The 14,840-nt window shown below is 43.3% G+C and overlaps 1 protein-coding gene across 1 annotated transcript; it reads left to right on the top strand.

Moving 5' to 3' along the window:
- Nucleotides 1-1,021: 1,021 nt before the first annotated feature.
- Nucleotides 1,022-8,065, top strand: LOC140191624 (keratin, type II cytoskeletal 8-like). The gene is made up of 9 exons (XM_072249191.1): nucleotides 1,022-1,535; nucleotides 1,656-1,864; nucleotides 2,430-2,490; nucleotides 2,574-2,669; nucleotides 2,759-2,923; nucleotides 3,025-3,150; nucleotides 3,637-3,857; nucleotides 4,394-4,443; nucleotides 7,549-8,065. Exons 1-9 carry the CDS (start codon nucleotides 1,146-1,148, stop codon nucleotides 7,701-7,703), a joined length of 1,473 nt encoding a protein of 490 aa, XP_072105292.1. The 5' UTR covers nucleotides 1,022-1,145; the 3' UTR covers nucleotides 7,704-8,065.
- The last annotated feature ends 6,775 nt before the right edge of the window (nucleotides 8,066-14,840 follow it).

Raw genomic sequence — 14,840 nt, 5'->3', positions numbered from 1 at the left:
GACTGGGAAATTGTAAATGTCACTCCACTCTCCAAGGAGGGAGAGAGGTAGAAGAAAGGAAAATATAGGCCAGTTAGTCTGACCTCATTGGCTGGGAAGGTGTTGGAGTCGATTATTAAGGATGAGCTGTCAGGATACTTGGAGGCATAAGATAAAATAGGCTGTACTCAGCATGGTTTGCTCAAGGGAAAATCTTGCCTGACAAATCTGTTGGAATTCTTTGAAGTAATAACAAACAGGATAGATAATGGAGAATTGGTTAATCTTGTACACTTGGAATTCCAGAAGGGCTTTGACAAGGTGCCACACATGAGGCTGCTTAACAAGCTACGTGTACATGGTATTACAGGGAAGATTCTAGCATGGGTAAAGCTGTGGCTGATTGGCAGGAGGCAAAGAGTGGGAATAAAGGGAGCCCGTTCTTGTTGGATGCCAGTGACCAGTGGTGTTTTACAGGGGTCTATGTTGGGACCAATTCTTTTTATATTATAAGTCAATCATTTGTTGAAGGAATTGATGACTTTATTGCAAATTTTACAGACAATGCAAAGATAGGTGGAGGGGCAAAGGGAATATGAGGTGCTGTTCCTCTAGCATGATCCTTGCAATCCAGGACGTCCAGGGCAGCCAGGTCGGTATGGGAATTCGGAGGGCAAGTAAAATGACCGGGAACCGGGAGCTGCTTTCAAAATGTCCCAGCATGCCTTGCAGTGATGGAGATACTCTGAATCTACCACCTATCTGTACAATGTATCTCAACCACCGTGGGTCAGGTGGGTTGGGCAGTCAAACTGACACCTAATGGTCGTTTCTCCGCTCTTGATCGGCGTAGCTTGAGCTCCAGGAGGGAGCTCTTCTTGTTTCCCGGACTCACTCATTCTTGCTGACGCCAGTTTGGCCCGAGGCCCCGAGAGCGGTTACCATGCACAAGCGGACAGGTTGGAACCCATGGGAGAGGGTGTGCCTAGCTCCTCCTCTATCTCGATGTTACCATGCCCATTTCTGTCAGCTGACACCCTGACCAAGCCCAGATCCGCACTGCTCATAAAAGCAGCTCAAAGCCGCTCTCACCTGCGCCAGCAGTTCAGATCGGGACTGATCGCTCCAGCAAACTCGGAACCAGAGAACAAAACTCTAATTTCACCATGAGCGGCTCTTACACCAAAAGGTCCTTTAGACAGACCACGCAGTTTTCAGGCAGCCCATCGATGCGGTCTAGTCTTGGCGGCGCCATGGGGTCGTCGCGAAGAATTAGTAGCAGAAAGGCGATGAGTGTGTCTGGAGCCGGAATTGGACCAAGTATCGGAGGGGCAAGACGTATACTTTCTGGCTCATCGTTCAGGCTTGGTTCAAGCGGTTCAAGTTACGCTTCAGGTTACGGTTCAAGTTCAAATTTCAGTTCCAGTTCGATGATGCCGGCCCTTGATCTAAGCGCCCCGCTACCACAAAATGACACCAGTCTGCAGCAAGTTCGTATGCAGGAAACGAGGGAGCTCACTACGCTCAACAACCAGTTCGCAAGTTTCATAAACCAGGTACCGTACCGTATCCAGCTCTGTCTGCGCCTGTCTTGGCAGCACTGTGCAAATGTCTCTTTTCACTTCCTCGCCAGCTCAATGCAAAAATCTAAGCGTGTGTTCATTCCTTACCCGCAGGTTCGCCTTCTCGAACAGCAAAATGCTCAGCTGAAGGTCAAACTGGAGCTCCTGAAGAGGCAGGGGACGTACACCTCCAACATCGATAACATGTTCCAAACTTACATTGACAACCTCAAGAGGCAACTGGAAACTCTTGGGCAGGAGAAGCTGAAGTTCGAATCGGACCTTGTGCAGATGCAAGGTCTAGTTGAGGACTTTAAGGGCAAGTAAGTGTACTGTCTCCCACCAGGATTTCCCAACTCGTCTGTATCTGTAACTCGTCCCGTATCTGTTCACTGGTTCAGAGAAAAAAAAGAGCGGAATCGGGCAAATCGTGGGCGGGGTAAACGTTCGAACAATTCCCGGTTACAATCAGCTATTTTCCACTGGGTTTCTTGGTAACCTAACAGCAGCTAGTGGAGGTCTGGAAGCTGGGTCGGGCAAGTGCTCGTCGGGGAGAGCTCCGTTAAGACTGAGGTCTGGATAGAGAGGTGTCACTCAGAGCTCAGGGAGTCACCGAAATAGTCGTCAGTTCAGGGACGGCAGCGTATGTTGTTTCATTCCGTCGAGGCGCGGCACGGTCGACCTGTCTGGCGTAGCGGGATGCTGTGTCTTGCGGAATCAAATGTCAGGAAGAGCGGTGCACACACGGGGATAAATAGAAGTGTGAGGAAACCCTGGCTAAGCACCAGGGAGCAAGGAGTTCCGACAACCAGCATGGCCCTGTCGAAGAAATGGGACAGAAATGTTGATTTCCAAGGGTTTGCCAGTAACGTCAGTGGTTCATTTCAGATACGAAGATGAAATTAACAGGAGAACTGAAATGGAAAACGAGTTTGTCATGGTGAAGAAGGTGAGCACTACTTTCTAGCTCTCTGTAGGACCATATCAGTGGTCTTCAATAGATTTACAAACCTTGTGCCCTACTCTCTCCAGGATGTTGATGAATCCTACATGAACAAGGTGGAATTGGAAGCAAAACTAGAAAGCCTGACTGATGAAATTGAATTCCTGAAGACAATCTTCCAAGAGGTAAATATGCTACATGGTGCAAGAGCCTTCTGGTCCTTTTGCTGTTCAATTCAGTCTCCTTACATTAGTTTTGCTCTGCCCATCTTTAGGAAATCCGTGAGCTGGAGTCACAGATTCAGAACACTGCTGTCAGCGTGCAGGTGGACACTAGCCGCAACCTGAACATAGACCAGATCATCAGTGAAGTCAAGGCCCAATACCAAAGTATGGCAGATAAAAGCCGTGATGATGCTGAGAACTGGAAAAAGGCGAAGGTGAGCTCCAGCTCCAGCCCCACGTAGAAGTGCATTGATAGCTCTGACCTCTGTGCTGGGAGGAGAAACCCTTACTAACGTCTACCAGTGTCTCCTTGCAGATGGTGGAACTCAGCACAATGCCTGGAGGTCATGCGGAAGAAGTGCGAGTGATCAAATCGGAGTGTAATGATCTGCAGAGTCGCATCCGTAAGCTGACTGGGGACATCGAGTATCTAAAGCAGCAGGTAAGTCAGGAAGTGAAAGCAAACAAGAGATCTTGGTTGCGGCCTAACGACGGTAGCAAGCTGTCTTTCCTCTCAAGTCCCGAGTCCTAATGCAGCGACCCGACCCAAATGGTCAATAATTCTTTATGCCTTCACAGATGCTACTTCACCCGCTGATCTTCTGCAGTAGTTCTGCTATTTTCTTACTCCAGACTGCAGCATCTGCCGTCTCTTGCATCTGCACTTTTCTCTTCCCAGCCCAAAGCAAATGACCAAGAGACAGCTGAAACACAGGTCAATCTGAGCTAAATCATACACTGGGGAACTTTCAGTAGTAACAACCTGGCTGGTTCCTTCCACTGTAACCCTTGTGAACTCGATTACTCCTAAGCCAATCTGCAATACTCTACTCTCAGTATGGCTCTTTCCGATAGCAGGGTGGGGATGTTGGCAAGGCTTCATGTTATAATCTGCAAAAATGTCCACACTCACCTCTGTGTGTCTCAGCGTTTGAAACTGGAGGCTGCGATCGCTGAAGCCGAGGAACGTGGCGAGATGTCTCTCAAAGACAGTAAACAAAATATCGTTGATCTGCAAGAAGCCATCAGGAAAGCAAAACAGGAGATTGCCAAGCAAACTCGTGAAATCGACGAGCTGATAAATGTCAAGTTGGCTCTGGATATCGAAATTAACACCTACAGTAAACTACTGGCGCAAGAGGAAATCAGGTAGGGCTTTGGTCTTTTCCAAGTTCCAGATATCACACTGGGTTTATGCCACAGTCCTGCGTACTTGCAGATTACAATCTGTACGGGCTCTTTATTGCACTCTTCATTACTAGAGTCTTTGTCTTTAATGGGGCATTTGGTCCAGGGAGTGGCACTTACTTTTGTTTAAAGGCTGGTTTTCATCTGACCCCAGAAATACATCCGACTCAGTCTCCGAATGAACATCTAGTCAGTGATTCAGTCACCACTAGGTGAACTCTCCCCTGATGCTGCAGTGGATGAAGCACTGTACAACATAAGCAGGCTGACAAATAGCTCCCTGCGCACACTGACGAGGCTACTGCTGCTCACCGGCAGCACTCGAACTTACAGAATCAGTGTCTCGGGCAAGGCTCGACAGAGTCAATGTGCCCGTCAACTTCACCCATGCAGCTCATTGCTGCTTTCAGAAGGAAACCCTTGGTAACTTGAAAAAGATATATTTCTGAACATCCTAGAAATGGCTGTTGTTACACAAGTGTTTCCTTTATCAACAGGATGGTAGAAGGCGTCAAAACCCTCAGCGTCCAACAAGTTTCACAGCAAGGTAAGAGAACGTATAATCCTTGCTTGAAATTTTAACTACTGACCAAAACACAAACCGCAAAATGAAAAATGGAATATTCTGGAAATATTCTTCGTTCTTCTCCAAGTCTTGATACCTCATTGTTCTGTTTACAAATCATTCTGTTGTACATTTTCAGAGCAGTGGTACTCATTTCTGTGATTGTATTTCTTATGAATGTTTTCCAAATGATTTTCCTGAATTGATATCATCAATGGTTCACTGTCCTTTGTTGCTCTCTTCTCCCTTTCACATGCTCTAAAATTACTCTTCCCAAAAAAGGCTCACATTTAACATTTCCTTCTTATAAATCAACACCCTCTTTGACATCTTTCTGTTGCCTTCAGTCCTCAAATGTCCCGTTGCGTCCTAAATTGGGGTTTGAATGACACCCTGACACCCCATACGATTGTGACCATGGTCAGCAATGCCTCTTTGTCCTTTCTTTACCTGTTTGCAACAAAAGATGCCATTGCTTGTTTAACCATTGTCCAATGATAGGAAACAGCTTCTTAGCCCAGGCCATAAGACGAATGAATTCCCTGCCTCCTCTCAGGTCTCATCACACATGAAGCACCAGCAGCGTTATACTGTTTACTTTTTAACTTGTGTTGTCAATGCACCCTTATTATTTGTTAATTTATTTGTGGCTATATTACTTTATGTGTTCTGAGCGAGTTGTATATACCATGTTGTGCACTTTGGTCTGGAGGAATATTGTTTGGTTTGGCGGTATACATGTGCACGAGTGAATGACAATAACCTTGAACTTGAACAATGCTTCACCTTTGAATAGTCCTTCCCTGTTCTCATTTGGTAGGCAGCTTATTTCCTATAATCCAAAGTCTGCAAAGGCCTATTTCTCACCTATGATCATGATCTCAGTGATAGCATCCAAAACCGAGCATCGGGCTCCTCTGATACTGTGAAAAAATGCAGATGCTACAAATATGAAATTTAAAAATTACACTGGAAATACGCAGCAGGCCAGGTAGCATCCAAGGGAAGAGAAATAGAGTCAATGTTTCATGTCAAAAGTCGCTCATCACAACTGAGAAAGAAAGAAAGTAAGAGTTTTAAGTTGCCAGGAAGGTGGGGGACAGGTCAATAGGACCAAGGGAGTATCTCAGATAGGGGGAAGCCAAGATTGCTATTTAGATAAGTTGTTGGCGTCACCCAGTCGACGGGTTAATCGAGGCAGTTAGAGAGTGAGAATACAAACAGAGGAACTTGACAAGGTGTGAAATGTCAGGCTGTCTGACGTGTCCAGTCGGCCAGGCCTACTTTTAAAGTGAGGTAAATCGGTGTGCAAATAGAGGAATTAAGTTCCCTTATGTCGCCGTACTCAATTTCAAGTGGAGAAGGCAGCAACATGGCCCAAACAGAAAATGAGTTGCAAAGCGCATGTTGGTCCTCCTTATATCAGCATATTATAAATTGAATATTAGAAATTGAAGCCACAGACAGAGGTCAGAGTGGGAGCTGGATGGAGAGTTAAATAGGCAACAAAAGGGAGCTTTGGTCACTCCTGGTGCTCTGCAATGTTGTCACTCCGTCTGCAGCTGGTGGAGGAAACCACACTGTGAACACTGAGTGCAAGACACTAGATTGAAAGAAGTGCAAGTGAATTGCTGCTCCAACTTGAAGGACTGTTTGCATCCCCAGACACTGGGAAGGAAAGAGATGAACGGACAGGTGTAGCATCTCCTGTAATTTCACAAAACACGCAGTGACATTGGGATAGAAGACAGTTGCCCAGGGAACAGTCTCGTTTACATGATGAAAGGCAGGGAAGGTATGGACGTATCCAGTTGTGGAATATTGTGGAAGCTGGTGCAAATTGTAAAGGATGAGCTGTTAAACGCTGAACTGGTGAGGTGGAAGATAATGACTAGAGGATCTCTGTCCTTGCTCTGTCTGAGAGGTGAGGGATGGAGAGCAGAAATGCAGGAAATAGATGAACTACAGCCAAAAACTCCATTGATTATGGTAGAGGAGAAACTACAGGTCATGGTAGAAGTCATTTTAGAAACACGTGGAAGTCTTTAACAATTCTTGCAATAAGTTTATTTTCAATCAAAGCTACCGTAGTCTTAGTGGCCACTCTTATTAGGTACCTGCTCATGGTCTTCTGTTGCTGTAGCACATCCACTTCAAGGTTTAACCATTATGTGCCTTTCAGATGCTCTTCTGCACACCACTGTTGTGACACGTAGTAATTTGAGTTACTGTCGTCTTCCTGTCAGCTTGAACCAGTCTGGCCTTTCTCCTCTGACTTCTTTCATTAACAAGGCTTTTTCACTCACAGAACTTCCACTCACTGATTGTCCTTGTTTTGTGTACCATTCTCCGTAAACTCTAGAGACTGTTGTGCACGAAAATCCCAGGAGACCAGCAGTTCTTGAGAGACTCAAATTATCCCGTCTGACAGCAACAATCAATTGGGTCAACGTCACTTCGATTACATTTCTTCCCCCATCTGATGTTTGATCTGAACAACTGAACCTCTTGAACATGTCTGCATGCCTTTATGCACTGAGTTGCTGCCACATAATTGACTGATTAGATATTTGCATTAGCCAGCAGGTGTACAAGGTGTGCCTAATAAAGAGGCCACTGAATGTATGTCGTCCATTTTATAAATTATTCTACCCCCCATCATCTTTTGTGCTCACTGACTTATATTGGCTCCTAAACTGGTATACCTCAGTTTTAAGATCTGAGTCTTCAAATCTTTCCATAGCAAAGATCTTCCCTGTCTCTGTAAACTACTCTGCACACCCTGAGCCATGACTGATGGAATGGCACTCATGGATAAGTAGTTCCTACATTTCAGTGATTTCTTTCTCGAAATTTCATTTCCACCTTTTTTCTCTCTCCTTTAAAATTTATGATTTCAAAATGCTTTGATATATCTGTATACATAAAATCTTAGAGTCAAGCATTTGCTTACTAAAAGTTACGTGAAGCACTTGGGGCTGTTTTACTCTGTTAAGATTGTGACCTGCTTGATGTCATTGCAATTGTTTTCTCAATTTCAGGATGCATATTCTAAAGTGTCTTTTTCCTTTCCTCTCCCTTTTACAGGAAGTTTTGGGGATTTCAGCAGCGCAAGTAGTGGTATGTCTGGCTACCTCAAAGGGGGCAGTGAGATGGAAACTGGTGGAAAAAGAGCAGTAATTCTGAGCTCAGTGCAGCAGACCTCTTCAAGCAGAAGTGGATCTTCAATCAATCAGTTATAAACTACTGTCAGTTATGTCTCTGGTGACTCTCTTGCCAGTTTTTATACTTCATTCACACAGTCTGTTCAGTGAAGTGGTTAACTTGTTTAGATTAACTTTCTGCCTGATCTTGGAATTCTACTCAATTTTACATAGTTAAGCAACATGAAATTAACCAATACACAGCAAACGTCAAGTTAGTCTGTAACTTGGGTTTGTGGGAAAAGTGGAAAGTTCATCCTTTACTTCTTGGGCCTTTGAAAATAGGAAATTAATCAAAGTTTTAGATGTGGTGCTCTGATTTGTGATTTTGACTCATTTTATGTTGGGGATTTATCTTTTGTGGCATTTCTGTAACACTGAATAAACTGAAATTTTTGAATCTGCCAATCTGGACTCTTTCTTTGCTTAAGCACATTATTCAAGTACTGAAAAGAGAAACCATCATACCTTTGTCAGAAATTCAAGAACTTTGAAATAATTTGTAAGTTAGAGGAAGGTTACTGAAAGAAACATAAAATATGTTTAAAGCTATCACACAAGTCCAAGCATAGCAGCCAGCTAGCTCCTCCTTCACCAAAGAAATTACTTTTACATTGTCTTAGAGAACATATTTATCGACTTATTGAGATACAGCGCGGAACAGGCCCTTCGAGCCATATTGCCCAATTTTTAACGCTAGCCTAATCAGGGGACAATTTACAATGACCAATTAACCTACCGACCTGTATGTCTTTGGACTGTGGAAGGAAACTGGAGCACCCGGAGGAAACCCACGCGGTCACAGTGAGAACATACAAACTCCTTACAGGCAGTGGCGGGAATTGAACCTCAGTTGTCTACACTGTAAAGCATTGTGCTAACAACTGCACTACAGTGCCATTGGAATCTGATAAAAAAAATTTTAATCGTGTGAATATTCTCCTTTCTCTCAAGGGTTCTGAGCATCGTAAATGCTGCCCAGTTGAAAGGTATAGTGAGAGACACAAAGAATCAGAACAATCCCATGGGAAACAGTCCAAATTGAATGAGGAAAGTAACCTTCATCTATGGGCAGTGAGCGTCCTGGATGAAACAGTCTCTCACCTGTTTCAAGTTAGTATAGGCCTGCAATTTCCAATCTCCAGTTTACAAGAAGAACTACAAAGCATATCCATAGAAAGTGATAGTACAAGAGATTAGGGTAGTAAAATAGGTGTAGGTTATGCTTGCCTTCATTGGTCAGGGTATTGAGTTAAAGTTGGCAAATCATGTTGTAGCTACACAAAACTTTGGCTAGGCCACATTTGGAGTATTTTGTCCCATTCTGGTTTCTGCACTGCAGGAAGAATGGAAGGACTTTGGACCGAGAATGTATAAGAGATTCGCCAGGATGCTGTATGGATTGGAGTGTATTCGATGTGTTGGTGGCTGACGGGCGACATGATAAAGAGTATATAAAATTATGAGAGGTAAAGATCGGGTAACTAATCAGAGTTTTTCCCCAGGTGGAAATGTCAAATATTGGAGGACATACGTAGATTTAAGGTGAAAGTAGGAAAGTTTAAAGAAAATGTACAAGTCAAGTTCTTTATACAGAGAGTGGTGGATGCCTAGAATGTGCTGAAACACTGGTTGTTGGAAGTAGATAGGATATGAACATTTTAGAACCACTTATGCAGCCACGTGAACAGGCAGGGAATGAATGGATGTAGACAATTTGCAGGAAGATAGGATGAATTGAAAATTGGAAATCACTAAGAAAACAAATTACAACGGGAGATAAACAAGGCATCTCAAAGGGCAATGTGACAATAGTCAGATTTCAATATGCAGATAGATTGGGAAAATCAAGTTGATGCTGGATTGCAAGAGAGGATTTGTAGATTGCGGACAAGATGGCCCTTTTAAAGAAGGTGGTGGTTGAGCCCACTGGGGAAAGGCTATTCTGGAATGGGTGTTGTGTAATGAACCAGATTTGATGAGGAAGCTTAAAGTAAAGGAACCGTTATGAGACAGTGATCATAATATGATAGAATTCACCCTGCAATTTGAGAGGGAGAAGCTAAAGTCAGATGTATCAGTATTACAGTGGAGTAAAGGGAATTACAGAGGCATGAGAGGGGTGCTGGCCAAAGCTGATCGGAAGGAAACATTAGCAGGGATGACGGCAGAGCAACAATGGTTAGAGCCTCTGGGAGCAATTTGGAAGATACAGGACAGATACATCCCAAAGAAGAAATATTCTCAAGGCAAGTGGCTGACAAGAGAAGTCAAGGCCGACATAAGAGCAAAACACAGGGCATATAATAGAAGGAAAATTAGTGGGAAACTTGAGGAGTGGGAAGCTTTCAGAAATCAACAGAAGACAACTAAAATAGCCATAAGGAGCTAAAAAATGAGCTACAAAGGTAAGCTAGCCAACAATATCAAAAACGATCTCAAAAGTAGCCTCCCATAGTGCGTGAGTCTCAGAGCAGAGGGTATACACTCAGAATAGAGGGACGTCCATTTAGAATGAAGATTAGGAGAGATTTCTATAGCCAGGGGGTGGTGAATCTGTGGAATTTGTTGCCATAATTGGCTGTGGAGGCCACGTCATCAGGTGTATTTAAGGTGGGGGTTCATAGATTCTTGCTAACTCAGAGCATCCAGATAGTATGTTTTATATGTAAGGGGTTTCTTCTTTTATGTTACTGCGTAGGCTAATTAAAATGGCTTCTTTGTTGTGTTATAATTAAAATGGCTTCTTTGTTATGTTAACTGCTGAGAAAGTTCTCTCGCTCACAGCTTGTTTGGGTTATCATGTTGATAAGAGAACAAATGAACCAATGGGCATCCATGTTATTCTTTCTAGTGTGTCTGTAAGTTATTATGATGCGTGGGTTTTTGGGGAGAAGGCGCCATGGACAGAGAGAGGATGGACAATGTGCTGTGAGCTGGCTAACGGGGTCGGACCCGAGCAGGAGTCCAAGGTCCGGGGTCTTCGGTGAGGAGAGGAGACGGCGACAGACTCGTGTGGAGCGCCTGGTCGACCACCGTGGTTGGTCCCAGGCGGCACGTCGAAGTGGTCAGAGGGGAACGAATGGTGAAGAGAGGATCGTTACTAGAGCTCCAACTGTTTGTGCACGAAGAGATTGAACTTTGATAAGTGTGGTGCCTTTCATTTTCCTTTTATATTTTATGTCTATTCATTATATAGTTCCAGTAATCTCTATAAACTGTCATTCATTTTATCATATATGGTGTATTGTCTGTTATTTGGCAGGGTGGGTTACATCACACAGCATCCACGCAAACTTAATTACCCAGTTTGGTGGGGCCGAGGGCTGTTTCCCGAGACGACAGCAAGTTGAGCGACCCTAAGGCTTGCCAGGGGGGCTTACATACAGAATCTGTGAAAATTGGTGAGGGTCATCAGGGACATGCTGAAGTTCCTTAGAATTCTGAGGAAGTAGAGGCACTAATGTGCTTCCTTGGCTGTATCATCCATGTAGCTGAGCCAAGACAAATTGTCGGTGATAAGTACACCTGGTCATTTGAAACTCCCAACCATCTCCACTACAGCACCATTGATAGACATGGGTGTGTTCTCCATCCCACTTCTTGAAGTCATTGAAAGATCAAACACATTATTGGGATGTGACTGCAGCATTATCAAAGGTTCCAGTGCCCTAAATTTAGTAAAGTACACAGAGTGGAAGTTGCATACGATTGCTTTTAACTGGAGTAGCTATTGCACATCTAACTCTGCTCCAGGTTGCACAATTGGTGCCTCTCCTAGTCATACCTCAGCCATAATTATAAACTTGATTCTGGCCAGGTACTTAATCATACTCCATTCACCCATTTACCTCCCGGCCATTTTCTGACTGCACGTTCCAGGACCATGTTCATATCGATGTTTCCTGCCCACATCCAGCTGCATACATGGCCCAGTTCCCAGCTTTGTCCTTGGGCGTGAAGGAGGGAGTCAATATCCCTGCTGTCATTAATGTAAGGTTCTGTTCTCAGCAATTTGCTGAGGATCGATGGCTAAGCCAGAAGTAGGTGAGCTTGGCAAGTTAGTAGTTGCCATCTTGAGCATGGTTAAAGCTATATATGCAGCTGATCGTGCCCCACCATCAGCTTCTCTGTGATCTTCTCTGCCGATAATTCACTAATGGCAGTGTAAGTGGCTTTTTGAGGGCAAGCAGATCATCTGTTGGAATCTCACCATGGATTATGCAACTTGACAGCAAGAGATGCAATACTGCAGATCATGAAGTAACATGCATAATCCTGAGCACAAATAAAGCTGATGCCTTGAGAAAACCAGGATAGTGATTCTAAAGCCTTGTACCAAAATCTCCAACTACACACTACTTATTTCCCAACAACATCCTAAGCATGGTTTCATCTTCTGAATTAGGCATAGAAAATAAAGTGCCACCGCTATCTAAATGTCAACAACAATACTTTCATTATCGAGATTGGCAAAATACATACAATAAATGTGTACAAATTCCATGTGTTTGCTAGGTGAAAATGTATTGTCAACCTTGAACCTGATTTGTCAACTTGTATTGCACTTGCTCTGTTAAATTCTTGTCACGGTCCCGGCCGTCCCTTCTATTTATTCCTGATGTTCTCCTAATTCCCTTTCCCCGCGTGTTTCTCCAGCTCCCCGTGTGTGTGTGTGTGTGTGTGTGTGTGTGTGTGTGTGTGTTCCTTTTGTTCTCCCGGGCTTCCTGATTGCGGTGTACCTGAATCTCATCTAACCTGCAGCGTAAGTACCCCGGCTTTCCATCCACTCATCGCCAGATCGTTGCTTCAGCCAGTGTGCTAGTTCACGTCCTAGGCCGCTTACAATTGTGTATTCTAGATTCTCTTTCCGCGCTGTTGTTTGCCGGTGTCAACTCTGTCTCTATGTATCAGTGTCCTGCATTTGGGTTCAGCTGTTCGTCTCAACAATTCTGTATTCCTTTAGTACTACCTCGAAGTTATTACGTTTGGATACCCTGTCTGGATGGCGTGCAAAGCAAAAGCATTTCTCTACATCTTCTCAGTACATGTGACAATATCAAACCAATTACTTGCACGTGTACTACCATCAGCTCATAGTGGAAGCTACTGAGCCAATAGGCTGGTCCTGGACTTATTTCATAATTTACTGGCATAATTTACATATTACTATTTAAATATTTATGGTTCTATTACTACTTATTATTTATGGTCCAACTGTAACAAAAACCAATTTCCCCCGCGATCAATAAAGTATGACTATGCCTATGACTATTATTAGCTTCCAAATGAGACCAAATTGGAGAGGACCTGCCGCATTGTGCATCTGAAGAGAATTTGATGCCAAGCAGCTCAGCGTGGTTGGAGAAAACACAGACACCCAGACACTGTCTTTACTTCCCACAAAGAAAGTGGCATTCTGATCGCACAAAAAGAAAATCACACTTTCTGAATTCTCCAAGATCTGTTGTTAGACCCATTGGACATCAGCTGCCCTTGATCAAATCTAAGCAGAAATGTCATTGGAGGCATATTAGACAGTTTTGCAACACATATAGAGGCAAATATGAAGCATGTTCAACTTGTGACCTCAGTCAACTGCTTCGCCAAATTGGGAATTAAAGCACAGGGAAAGCTTGTGAGGGAAGATATATGCTACATTAGCCAATTGGCATAGCTTTTCCAAATTGTAGCAAGAGGGTAATAAAAGGCAACAATTCTGATGGACACAGAGAGACAAAGACAATAGCATATAATAGGCAAGAATTGTGAACAACTTTGTGCGGTATCATGAATAATACACTAACCTGGAAGACCTCTGGCCTGGTAGAAAACTCCAAACATTTCTTTGGAACCCGAGATACTTTGTAAACATGGGTTGCAATGTTTTTTACAGTTTCAAATATATTTATACAATCAATATATAAATGTTGGTTAACAACTTTAAAAAAAATTTTATTGACCTTCTAGGGTATGTGCTTTCTATTTAGAAATCTTTATATCTCCTTGATGTGTCAATCATGGTGCATAATAACAAATTGTACCATTTGAAGTTCAGGTTCAAGTTAATGGAATTCACACAGCCATCTCCATTTATGAAATTTTGCTTGAAAAAATGCTTTTCAGGGTCAAGTCCCTTTCATTAGACAATCACTACCTATATTCTGACACATATAAATTGTTGCGATTAAGCATTAACATTGATCAGTCGTATTGAGGAGTATTTCAGCATAAATTTACAGCAAATGAAGCATTTGTAGTGTTGCACCCGTCAGGAGAAACAATTTTTTTTCTGTAGTTAGCAATTTTCATCACACGCGGCTGAGTTCTTGCACCAACGAGTGGGTTCCTCTCAAACCCAGGTTTCAGACCGACCTGAATGAGGACATGAAGTCCAGGAGGTTTCTCACATTCTTTCTGACCCCTGTGCCACGAAACCATCAAGTACAGTAAATATATGATGGCATTTCATCAGTTAACAAGATAATCCTTTTGAGGCAGCAGAAAATAATGGTTGCTGAAAATTCTATACATCTAAGAGAATTACCGCATAATGGTCTTTGGGCCCTCAGCATCTCTCCGGAATAATGATGCAACCAGTTACTCTCTGTCAACGTGAGAAAATCTGCAGATGCTGGAAATCTTGAAGAAGGGTTTCAGCCTGAAATATCAACTGTTTACTCCTTTCCGCAGATGCTGCCTGCTGAGTTTCTCCAGCATTTTGTGTGTGCAGTCCTCTGTCAACACTGTTCCTCTGCCTGGCAGAGCATGTCCTTACCCTTAGTAACTTCTCTTTTGATTCCTCCCACTTTCCACAAGCAAAGGTGTAGTCAAGGGCACACTCACAGGCCCCAGCTAAGGCTACATGCACCAGTCCTTACTCCAAAGCTACTCTGGCCTTTCAGCTTACACTAGCATAGAGGTTTCACCTAGCAGGACCGCAGTCATTTTATCTGTGCTGCTTCCCTTCATTAAAATGACAAGTTTGCTTACTTTAGTGAATATTTGTATTATTTTTTCATTCATTTACAGAAAGTGAACATCCTACAGGAAATAAATATATTTTCACAACAGCATTTATTCTTTTGAATTACTTAGATGCCGAACTACCACCAATATCTGAAAGTTTTAAGGGCCCTTGAAAACATCAGTAGCCAAAAAGCCATCAGGGTGGTT

Source organism: Mobula birostris, chromosome X (assembly GCF_030028105.1).
Source record: "Mobula birostris isolate sMobBir1 chromosome X, sMobBir1.hap1, whole genome shotgun sequence".
NCBI lineage: Eukaryota > Metazoa > Chordata > Chondrichthyes > Myliobatiformes > Myliobatidae > Mobula > Mobula birostris.
The sequence above is the reverse complement of the archived record's forward strand: the minus strand, read 5'-3'. Positions and strand labels throughout refer to the sequence as shown.